A 12,588-nucleotide genomic window follows, 5' to 3' on the forward strand; every position below is an offset into this window, starting at 1 on the left:
TGCTTGAAAATTCTTGTTAAATAATGCAGGCCAGAAATCTACGTTTTGTGTCCGACAGTCACTAGAATTTACCTTTCTCTCTCATGTGCAACAAATTTAAGTAAATCGGCCCAGTGGTTATCTCAGAAAATTATTTCTGCGTTTTAGATGTATTTGAATAGGCGGCATCGGAGTTGGGCTTGAGCTAAAGCTTCCTCTTAAGAGCAAGCTTTATTAGATTCGCTTCATTAGATCTGCGTGATCTGGCCCTCTGGATCAGTAGGTCTTATTGAAAATGTGGAAAGAGCCGCCATTACTGCTGCGCTTCGTAAACTGAGGACGCGTTCTCAGCACGCTATCATCCTTTCGGATTTTCCAGCGGTGCTCCAACATTTATCCCGTCCATTGTATGGCAGCAAGTTCGGCCGACAGTCATTGATGTTAGCTAAGGAGCACAGCAATAGGCATTTCATTCTCAAGTTTCAGTATATACCGCCACATGTTGGACTTGCAGGCAATGATGCAGCAGATTAAATTAAGAGTGGCAATGAATGACCCCTTATGTAAGGACTTCTCAGCACTTTGAATAGCACCTCACCATCCAGGACTGGTTTTAGCACTTTGAATATCACCTCACCATCCAGGAGTGGTTTAAGGAATCCGTCACGCAGAAGGTATACGCGGTTTCATAGAGTAAGAACTAGTTGCGCGAACACCCCCCCCCCCTCCCTGTTAATGCAAAACAGTTCATCTGTGCCTGCCAATACTTCAATAAAAACATAAACGCTCTACTTGAGGCTTAGCACAGAAGACAATTTCCGTAAGAGTGTGCGGAACAGGTAATGTTTTCCAAAACACACAAGTTTCTGAGAGAGGAAGTGTCGCGCCTCTTTTACCACCTGTTCAACCCACTTTTTAAAGAGGCGGTAGAAGAGAGCAACCGTTGGCACTATCTGCCAGCTAAATCAGCCCTAACCAACACCATCGCCTCCCCTACCACCATCACCGTATCTTAGGTACTCTACTGTATAATGACGTTTCCGACGGAGCCATGGCGAGTACGACATTTTTAGAGACTTTTAACTGCCGTAAATTTTGTTACTTGTGTACATGCACAGGTAGTGCACCGTTAAATCTGCAATTATCTGCGTTGCAAGCTACGCACACTTGTTAAATAAAATGCGCCATGTAAAGGTTGCTCTGTTGACGTATCTTTACTCACATTCAAGAGAATGAGTATTGTACTAAACGGTAATTTATGCATAAGTATTAACCATAAGGGTAAAATTACCCTTGTGTCGCAATCATGGCTAAGTTTAGGCAAGTCAGAGACTAATGGACATTCTTTTTATGCCGATGTCCCTATTTCTAAGCACCTTGCTGCATCCTGGCAAAGCTCTCATTTCTACCACATATATTGTCATTAAAAACAAAATAATGAAAGATGTTTTTAATGTTCTTTTTCCAGTGTCTGTGGACAGCTGTTTACGAAATTTTCAGAAAAATTAACGATGTGGTTTTTTATGTTCATTTTAAATTGTGTTCCTTTTCGTCAAAAGTTCACATTTGAGGCGCACTGTAAAACAGGAAATTTGTGCTACTGCAACAATATTCAGCACAATCGTTAAACTAGTTATAGTCTCATAGCCCACCAAATTTCAAAAGGCTACATGCATTAGTTTAGTAGATAAAAATTCGTAAATATAGCAAATTTCGAAAAGTGTAGCAAATTAAGAAGTTTTTCTAAAACACTTCCGTTTTGCACAGAAGCCTCAAGCAGCGCTTGCTGACTCTTCTTTACGTATACGTTTTACACAAGAAAATGCATTCTTTGTAGTCGTAATATTTTGTATTTCACATTGTTGTGAATTTGCGAGCATGCCCGGTGCATGAAAATGGCGCCTGCAACCTGAAGAATTTCGATATTTTTGTACTCCTAAAGTACCCATTTGTCAAAGAAGGCAAGTTCACTTTCGTACTACCGAGTGATATGCGCACAAAATATGTAATATTGAATGAAATCTAAAATATTAATTTTTGGACCCGTGTTGATCTCTCGTGGAATCAACCCACAACTTGTGCCTCGTGTAAACGGCGGTTATCAGCTGTCACTTAAGTGACATCGTAGGTCACTTCACTCAAGCATTTGAGAATGACGAACGGGCCCAAATACTTGGAGAGAAGCTTTTGACAAGGTCCCCTTTTCCAAACCGGTGTCCACAACCACACGAAGTCACCGGTGACGAATCTGACGGGCGAATGCTGTGCGTCGTGGCGAGCCTTGGCATGAGCATGCGACGATAGGGTTCTGAGCCGGGCGAGTCGACGTGCTTCTTCGGCACGACACAATATCTGCGCGACAGAAGCATCTTCGTTAGGGGAAAAAGGAAGTATGGTGTCGAGGAAACTTTGAGGATGGCGAGCGTAGAGGAGAAAGAAAGCTGCGTATCCTGTTGTATCATGCTTGGCTGTGTTGAAGGCATACGTGATGAACGGTAATACGATATCCCAGTTCTTATCATCCGCTGAGACATACATTGAAAGCATGTTGACGAGGGTACGACTGGTGTGGTCGGTTAGGCCGTTGTTTGGCGGATGCTAAGGCCTGCAATGGTGATACTGAGTTCCCCAAAGGCGCAATAACTCTTCCACGACGTCAGCGGTGAACTGCCAGTCGCGATCACTTATCACCACACGAGGAGCTCCGTAGTGGAGGATAATCGAATGCAGAAGAATCCCAGAAACATCGACTGCTGTAGCTGAGACAAGTGCCATTGTTTCAGTATAACGTGGTAAATAATCCACGCACACGATTATACAGAGGCACCCGGTGGAAGACTTGGGGAAGGGACCGAGTAAATCTATACCCATTTTCTCAAAAGGTGAAGTCGGCGGTCTGACTGGTTGCAGAGTTCCTGCAGGAGCTGTAGTCGGGTGTGTGTTGCGTTGGAAGACGTCACAGCTGGCAACGTACTGCTTGGTTGTCTTCCACAATTGAGGCCAATAGAAACGTTGTCGGAGGCGGTGGAGCATTCGAGCGAATCCCAGGTGCCCGGATGTAAGGTCGTCGTTCATGGCGCGAAGTACCGCAAGGCGCAGGCATTCTGGGACGACGAGGAGCAGTGGAGCTCCGTTGTTAGAATGATTCTTGTGGTAAAGCAGACCGTCACGAATCACAAATGGCGTAGGCCGTTTAGATCTGTGAGTCGCACCAATAATCGGCTTTAGTGAAGGGTCGCGCTGTTGTTCGTTCTGGAAGGCGGCGAAGTCAGGAAAGTCGGATGAGATTGCAGTTAGGTAGTCGTCGAAATCGTCGTCATCACTGCCGTTGCTCTGAGAGGGACGAGATAAGCAGTCGGGATCTGTGTGGCACCGATCACTCTCGTAAGCAATGGAAAAGTTGCATTCTTGGAGCGGTAAGGCCCATCGAGCCAACAGGCCAGCTGGGTCACGCAGTCCAACGAGGCAGCAGAGAGCATGATGGTCGCTAACAATCTTGAAATGGCGGCCGTACAAATATGGTCTGAACTTGTGGATGGCGGAAACAACAGCAAGACATTCCAGTTCCGTGACTGGATAATTGCTATCTGCTTTCGTCATAGTACGACTTGCATAGGCAACGACGTGTTGGCGAGCGTCGTGAAACTGGACGAGCACAGCACCAACGCCCACACCACTTGCATCAGTATGCAGTTCGGTGACCGCCTCCGGATCGAAATGGCGGAGAAGTGCCCCAGAGATGAGCAAAAACTTCAGCTGCTCGAAAGCAGCCTCGCACTAAGTAGACCATACGTAGGGAGTGTCCTTGCGAAACCGGTCAGTCAGGGGACAAGCAAAGCTCGGCGAAGTATTTAATAAACCCGCGAAAATAGAAACAAATGCCCAGGAAGCTTCTGAGGTCTTTCACTGTCTTAGGCTGCCTAAAGTTGCGAACAGCAGAAATATTTTGGGGGTCTGGCCGTATACCGTCATTGTCGATGATATATCCCAGCACGAGGGCTTGACGCTTACCGAAATGGCCCTTCTTAGGGTTTAAAATGAGGCCATCCTCTTGGATGCAGTCCAAAACAACGCTGAGTCGCTGGTTGTGCTCGTGGAAAGTTCGGCTGAAAATAAGCACATCATCTAAATAACACATACAAATGTCCCATTTGAGACCACGGAGGATGGAGTCCATAAATCGTTCGAAGGTTGCTGGGGCATTACATAAGCAAAACAGCATGTAGTTAAACTCAAAGAGTCCGTCACGCGTGACAAAAGCGGTCTTTTCTCTGTCAGGCGGGTGCATCGGTATCTGCCAATACCCGGACCGGAGGTCAACCGACAAAAAGTGTGAGGCAGAGTGAAGGCAGTCAACAGCATCGTCAATGCGCGGTAACGTATACACGTCTTTTTTTTTTTGTGACGGCATTGAGGCGGCAGTAGTCGACACAAAATCCCCATGAGTTGTCTTTCTTCACTAGTATAACCGGAGCGGCCCAAGGACTGCAAGGCTCCTGAATAACACCTTTCTGCAGCATGTCATCAACCTGTACCGCGATCACTTTTCTTTCCATAGGAGATACGCGATAGGGTTTCTGACGTATCGGAGTCGCTTGCCCTGTGTTGATGCGGTGGTGTATGCGGGATTCCGGCAACATCCGAGACCGCTCACGTTGAGCAAAATCAGACTGACGTGTAGCAGGCAAGCACTTGTAGGAGTACATCTTTCTCGAAAGACGACAACGACTTGATATTCATACGCCACAAGTCATCCGAATAGTTGGGCAATGGTCGACTGATGTCTGAAGCTGCTGCAACTAATTGTACGTCTATTGTGGCTTGCTCCTCAAATGTTCCCATTTTAATGCCGGCAGGCAGGGCAACAGGCTCCGTAGAAGCGTTAACTGTCCACAAGAATGCACGCCCGTTGACGGCTTTAACAACAGATCGAGGGAGCAACACATTCTTCTTAATCGCGTTATTATGGTCTGGCTCGACAAGACTGCTGCTTGATCCCGCCCGGACACGTAAGAACACACGGGAACAAACATGGATGTCCGACCAGGCAGGGAGACATCTTGAGAAAGCGAAAACACGTCGGCTTGATCGGTCTGCAAATCATCAAGTATGGCTATTGGCAACCCGCTCGGTAGTAAAATCTCTCCAGCCCCGCAGTAAAGTGTAGCACTGGAATGCACGTAGGAAATCTATGCCTAAAATAACATCATAAGTTGCGTGGACCAAAACAGTGAACTCGGCTCTGAAACAGTCCTCCAATCGCAACCAAAACCGAAGAAACGCCAACAGGGCGCCCGATGCGACGTTCTCACGACCAGGATGGTGGTGGTTCGGGAATGCCCTCGTCAAACGCGCACTGATAAGCAGCGTCTGCTCCTTGAAGTCGCGCTAGATCATCTTGAACCACTCGACGCACGATCGAGGCGGTGTCATCGCAGGCCGCGCGTTCATACTTGCAACTTTGGTGAAGTTGTCCAAGCACCCGAACTTGGGTAAGATCCTTCGGGTCTTCAAGGCTTGGAACGGGTGACACTGTTGCATGAATTCGGACGGGATGTTCAGTTTTTTTTTCGCGATTAGAAAATTGCAGACGTCGTCAGTGATGCCTTTTAACAGATGTACCACCTTGTCTTCATCGGACATATTCGCGTTTACAATTCCACATAGCTTCAATATTTCTTCAATATACGTTGTACACGTTTCGCCAGGCAATTGGGCTCTGCGCGAGAGCGTGCGTTCTGCTTTCTTCTTTTTTGGAATTGGAGTCACCAAAGCAGGGTTTCAATCCTGGACAGAGGTTTCCCAAGTGGCCACCATGCGTTCGTGATTGTCAAACCAAAGTAGTGCGGCGCCGGCGAAAAAAAAATACAACGTTCACAAGCTGCGCTTGCGTGGTCTACCCGTTATGGCGGCTTACTCTTTCGTAGTGCCTCAGCCAGTCATCCACGTTTTCATCTGCTTTACCTGAGAATATGCGTGGTTCCGGCGTCCAGTAGCTAGGTGGCCTTGGTCGCTGGCTGACTTGATCGATGCCCTCTTCATTGGTGCTCGTTGAACGGCCTGCTTGGGCTGTGGCCATGCTTGTTGGCTCTGGTGGTAGTCCGGCCAGGCATTTGCTTCTTCGAAGATCTTGGAGGACTGGGTTGTCCAGGACGTCTAGTACCCAGCACCTCCACCACTTGTTACGGATAAAGAAAGAATTTATTTACAGTGCAAAGGGTAGAGAAGACATGGGACTGTCCGAAACATCCGATCACACAAAAACCTCGCGCCGCTTCCACTTCCTCTTCTACGCTCCTCCTGTGCGGCGTTACAAAATGTATGGTTCGCACATATCCTCAGCAACACGGTCAAGGCGTTTCCCGTACCCCACTGCCGGCTGCGTCCCTTAATCAGTCTACCCGATTCTTTGTGCGCGCGCGCGCGCGCGCGTGTGCGTGTGTGCGTGCGTGCGTGCGTGCGTGTGTGCGTGCGTGCGTGCGTGCGTGCGTGCGTGCGTGATCTCCTCGCGCAGCACTTTGCTGGAAGGCGAGCGAGGCACCATTGGTGTGTCTGCGTGCGGTAGTTCTCAGCTGCATCTTGATGGCTGTGCCATCGCTGCTTTCGTAGTGCATCGCCCATAGACACAGAGCTGCAAACATAAATTACTAGAGAGAACTTTGGGCGTTAGTAAATCTGCAAGCACGGTGTTTCAGTCAGCATTGAAATGGCGGCTATTACATGAATTAGCCTAAGCTTCATCCTTCTGGTTTTAAACGCCTTTTGGCTTCGCAAATTTATTATATAAATGCCACCATTCGCTGTGAATATGCATGATTCTCCCAAAATTATTACAGCCAAGCTGATAGCCTCTGGTTGGTGGGGATGTTTCGTGGCGGTGCTCAGTCAAAATACGGCAGCTGGAAACGGGGCTTATGTTTCAGTTTCCGCGTAACAGAGTTAAGTTTTCTCGTATATTTGAATTTCAATCCGATGCTACCTTGTCTGCAAGTTGTGTGTAAGCCGAACTTTAAGAAGTTTCTAGGCGAAGGGCCTACAGGAATGAAGATGCATGCTCTGCTATAGGTATCGCAACCTAGCGTCCGCGGCCACTCAGGCAGGCCTCAAACAACAGTTGGAAAAGGGCTTTGTCATTCAGTTCCCGCGTAAGAGATTCATGTTTTCTCGTATATTCGAATAACAAAGCAAAACTGTCATGTCTGCAGCTTGTGTGTAAGTCGTACTTTTCGCATTTTCTGACGCAATATACTTTGAAACATTAATTTAGTTAAATAAGGTACTTACACGTGGCGGACAGCCTAGAAGAATGAGGATGCATGCTGCGGCTAGAGCACTGCACGGGCCCGGGCCGTCCGAAGCGTTTATCGGCGGGCTCGGGCTTGAAGCCACGGGCCCGGGCCAGACTCGGGCCCGCTCATTGAAGGGCCTAAGTAGGCCTTCGAGCACACGCGACCGTTAGGCATTGCATGGTTCAGTGCATTCTGTGCCAAGCTGAAGTGACACGTGCAAGATGACTGTCATCATCATCATCATCAGCCTATATTTATGTCCACTGCAGGACGAAGGCCTCTCCCTGCGATCTCCAATTAACCCTGTCCATGCGCTACCTGATTCCAACTTGCACCTGCGAATTTCCTAACTTTATCACCCCACCTAGTTTTCTGCCGTCCTGGACTGCGCTTCCCTTCTCTTGGTATCCATTCTGTAGCTCTAATGGTCCATCGGTTATCCATCCTACGCATTACATGGCCGGCCCAACTCTATTTTTTCCGCTTAATGTCAACTAGAATATCGGTTATCCCCGTTTGTTCTCAGATCCACACAGCTCTCTTGAGTGTATATCTTATCACATGAATATATCTTATCAAAGAAAATAGTAAAACAGATGAAGTTCTTATTTTTAACAGCGGAGCTGTTTCAGCCGGGCCTAATGTGTCCGCTGAATCCAAAAATGTGGGCCGATCCTGGCAGCAGTGCAGAAAGGGTCCAAGCGCAATGACACATACACGTGTGAACTAGCGAAGCTGAGCCTGAATAAGTCTAGCTAAGAATGGTGGGGACTAATTGCCTATCGATAAGCAAATGATAGCCAATCAGTAGCTAGTCAATAATCGATCAATAATCAATAAATTCCTGAAAATGCTGGGGATGACTTGGTAGTGCTTAGCCTAGCCCAAATACGTGGCCAATACCTTACGATAGCCAATCGACAGCCAATAAATAGCTAATCAATAATGAATCAATTATCAATAAATCCGGATAACTTGGTAGTGCTTAGCCTATCCCAAATACGTGGCCAATATCTTGCAATAGACAATTGATAGCCAATAAATAGCTAATCTATAATCAATCAATAATAAATAAATTCCGGGAAATACTGGGGATGACTTGGTAGTGCTTATTCTAGCCCAAAAGCCAGGACTAGCTAGGTGCCCATCATCTCCGCTGTCGCTTTAGCATTGCGCCGCCAGTGCAAGCTACGCTAACTTTTTTTTCTTTTCCGCAAAAAAGATCATTGTTTCGGCGTAATGAAAAATAAATTATACAAAGAACCACTCCTCAAACCATTTCTATGTTACCGCTTTTGCGATCGCACTATTACCACTGTCGATACTGTGGCATTCTTTTAGCGCTAAGGCCAGTTACTTTTGTGCTTCAATGCATAAAAGAGCGTTTTCCTCAAAAAGTTAACTGGAACGCCGATGCATTTCGTCGGCCACTTTGAAAATTATTATCTCGAAACTGGTTCAGTCTTGAGAATTCGTTCCAAGTGGATACGCCTTGCTCCTAGATTGAAAGGTGTACAGTAAAATAATTATTTAAAAAGTTAATTCGCGTAATTATGTGAAATATTCAATTAAGCGTTTTGACCATCCATTAGGCCATCCATGTCAGAATTAGCTTGGAACTACATAAAACAATTAGCCTCCTTAGAGCGTCGTCGCATTATTGCGAACACAAGAAATCCTGAGATATGGTCAATTCCATACTTCAGAACACTTTATAAGCATCAGTCGTTAATACATTACCTACCATTCACTTTGAACAGACACAAAAATGGCGGTACTTTCAGTAAGAAAAAACTCAGCTGACACTTTGGTCGCTTGTAATGTATCTGATGTGATTATTATTCTGCCTTTGTGTATGGTTCTCAGTATATAATGTAAATCCTGTTTCGTTTTCTTAGCAAATGTTGATCTTGTAAAATTCAGTCTCATGCTATGTTGTATAGCTGGTGTTTCGTTGTTTTGTATAGCTAGTATTGTTATTGTAGTGTTGTTTAAAATGTATTCTGTTAAAACTTTTTCCAATTCTGTTAACTCGCCGTGACGCAAATATTCTTTGTCTTTCCGTTCATAGCTATTTCGTCTATGAGGAATTCCAGCGAGAGCTGGAAATATATGTGAATTATTGTGCATGTGTGCACACTGTTTGCTGTACTATTGCCTTGCCTGGCCTCATGGGTCACGTCAAGCTACATATGTAGCTCTTAGTCCAAAATGACCGTCCAGCATGTAAACTGGACAATAAATTAATTTTATTTGATTGATCTCGTCGGACACTTTGAGAATTATTATCTCGAAACTGGTTTAGTCCTGAGAATTCGTTCCAAGTGGATACGCCTTGCGAACTCGGCGGCTATAATTCGTAGATTGAAAGATGTGCCATAAAATAATTATTTAAAACGTTAAATGGCGTAATTATGGTAATTCTTCAATTAGGCATTTTGATTTCTCGTGGAAGTAATCGCCGCCTCATCGAGTAGTTTAGATCAAGGATTATAACTGTGCTATCTCACACAGGCAATCTTTCAAAATTTGGTTCAGCTAAAATGAAACGCCCTGTATATTTGCATGCTAAATGACATCATAGAACCATATCATACAAATCAAGGTAAGTGCATGTGCACCACCCGAAAAATAGTAGCACAGGCAATGGGCCGGATTACTGATGTTGCCGTGGGAGACAGAAAGATTTCGTCCTTTTATTGCTTATATACTGCAGCTAATTAAACCTCGAGAAGGAGAGGCTGAAAGATACGGTACAATCTGTAAGTAAAAAAAAAGAATTTTTTTCTTACAGGCCGGGCCTGGTGATGCACACGCGGGCCCTAGCTAAGCTTAGTAATGAACGCCCGGGCCCGGGCCGGGCCCGGGCTCAGTAACACGGGCCCGGGTCGGGCCCGGGCTTGGAACCACGGGCCCGGGCCCGGGCTGGTCTCGGTCATGTATGCCCGGATCCGGGTCGGGCTCGGGCCGAAAAATTAGGCCCGTGCAGTGCTCTATGCTGCGCTTCCGCACATGTGCCTGCGCGCGTGACGTGCGTCGCTTGTGATGGTGGTGCTTGTGCGACGTCGTCTGACGTCAGTTGGGCTGGTGGTACTGGTCTAACGCCTGCACCAGCTTTACTGTACAGCAGCTTTCACAGGGTGGAATGGAGGCGGATTCATTGCATTCGTGTCCTCGGAAATATATAATTTGTTGGAAATTTTGAAGAATAAACCGTAATCAATAACTCCCCAAGTACGAAAATCCAAGCAAATTCTTCTACTATACACCATTTCTATGGTGGCTGAACGATGACAGTGCAACTCTTCCATCTAGTAAATTTTGTAGTAAATTGTGCGCCTAGACGGCCTAAGTTGGGAGACGTGATTTTAGGCCTTTGGGACCTATATAGTAATTGCCTTCTTCACTGCAGGAAGAGCTGTTTAGTTTCATTCTGTTTAACAGAGCTGTTTAACTTGTTTACTTATATTCCACGTTTTCCTCCATTTTTAACGCTCTTCTCCGAGTGTGAGAGATGACCAAGGGCACTGACTTCACATGCCAGTTGTTCATGAAAAGACAGTGAGAGCCTACGCCATAGTATGAGCAGTGGTACCGACGGCACCACTGCCGACCTTTGACGATACGCTCGGCGAACTAGTCCTAGCCAAGTTTGGATGAATGACCGCTCTCGGAGAAAAAAGTCCCGGGACTCTCGAAGCATCCCTCTTGCATACACATGTCCACAACAACATATTGCTCTTCTTGAAGGCGACTGTGCCGTATAGACTGCCTGTGGCTGTCAGTGAACATTCCACTGCGATTGCGCTCACAGTGGCTCAATCTTTCTTGGCATTATTTTTCATTCTCTATATCTTCCCCCTTTTCTTCTCCAAGTGTATACCTATTTTCTTCTCCAAGTGCAACCAACCATGCACTGCCTATAGGTGATCCGCCTGGCCTCTTTTTCTTCTGTTCTCTCTCTTACAGGGGAGGCGCACAGCACTTCCCGAGCCATATCAACCTCCATGCAGGGACACCTGGCCAAGTAAGCTGAAGCACTACCTGCAGAACACCACACGGTACACTCGTGAGGTACGTGTCATTATTTCTTTCGTACACATTCACGCAATCCCCCGCGCGCCCTTGACGATGTTGTCTTTGCTCACTGCAATAGTTTCAAAAGTCATACGTAATAAAGAAAAGTTTATTACCACCATGATGGCTCAATAGCTATGGCGTTCTGCTGCTTAGCTTGAGGTCACAGGTGCGATTTGTGACCTTGTCTGGCGCATTACGATATGGGCGGAATGCAACATCGCTGGAGTAACCAGCTTTCGGTGGACCTTAGAGAACCAAATGGCGGTCACAAGAAATTCAAAGCTCCCTTACGAACACCTGTTTTGACTTAAGCGATGAAAGCTTATCGTTAGTTCATCAAATCAATTTGTATTAGCCACAAATAGCTAAATTTTAGTGAAGGCGATGCGAGCCTGTGATAACGCAACGGCAGTAACAATGCATTGCGCGCGTCAGACGCTCGAGCTTGGAGACAACGCTTGGGGTTCGCTTTAGCCCTCATCGGTTCTCCGTTAAATAAAACTCCTTTACAACATCTATGCTTTTTAGTTTTCTTGCTGCGAGTGCATAAGAACAAAGCACAATATTTAGCGCGAGAAAAGGAAACATGCTGCGAGTCATGTGCGATTTAGAATGAAGGTTTTTACCGGTTTGACACATACCTACACACGATTTCGTATGCGTTCAAGAACAATGCCTCAAATGAAGAATTATGGGGCATGGCCTCGGCTTTTATTGATTTGACTTTCAACCATTTTGTCTAGGGGAGGCTCCAAGAAAATTGGCTATAAATGTCAACAATGCGCGAATTCTCCTGTAATGGTCGAAACGTGTAGCAGGAAGCTCTGGCGGTTCAGAAAAAATCAAGCCTAACCTAGAAAATACCTACTGCGTACATGCTGCATATAAATACGTGCTGTATGCCTTTATTGTTGGGTACATGGTTTTGTTTCGTTATTTCTTTAAATACAGGACTGCATGAAGATCTGCCACCAAGAGATGATCCGCTACAAATGCAAGTGCGAGTCCCAGAACTTGCCCTTTTCTTCGCGCGATGACCGTCTGAAGACGCCCGTTTGTGGAGGTTAGCTTGCGTAACATTTGGATGAAAATACACACTGGATGCCACACTGTGCGGGATAGTTTTGGGGACATGAGTAACGTTCTTTAAGAATTTCTGTTGACATCACGTCTTGTATGCTACAGGTCACTGTGACGCAGAAGAAAGGAGTATAAATATGTTGGCTGGTAGTAATGTGCA

The 12,588-nt window shown here is 46.1% G+C and overlaps 1 protein-coding gene across 1 annotated transcript in view; it reads left to right on the top strand.

The window, feature by feature from the left end:
* Nucleotides 1–12,588, top strand: part of LOC119448801 (acid-sensing ion channel 4-A) — a 68,895-nt gene that overhangs the window by 43,175 nt on the left and 13,132 nt on the right. The window contains exons 5-6 of the mRNA XM_037712015.2: nucleotides 11,238–11,342; nucleotides 12,300–12,411. Of these exons, the coding sequence (XP_037567943.1) occupies nucleotides 11,238–11,342; nucleotides 12,300–12,411 (217 nt within the window). The remainder of the gene's footprint in view (nucleotides 1–11,237; nucleotides 11,343–12,299; nucleotides 12,412–12,588) is intronic.

Source organism: Dermacentor silvarum, chromosome 4 (assembly GCF_013339745.2).
Source record: "Dermacentor silvarum isolate Dsil-2018 chromosome 4, BIME_Dsil_1.4, whole genome shotgun sequence".
NCBI classification, from domain to species: domain Eukaryota; kingdom Metazoa; phylum Arthropoda; class Arachnida; order Ixodida; family Ixodidae; genus Dermacentor; species Dermacentor silvarum.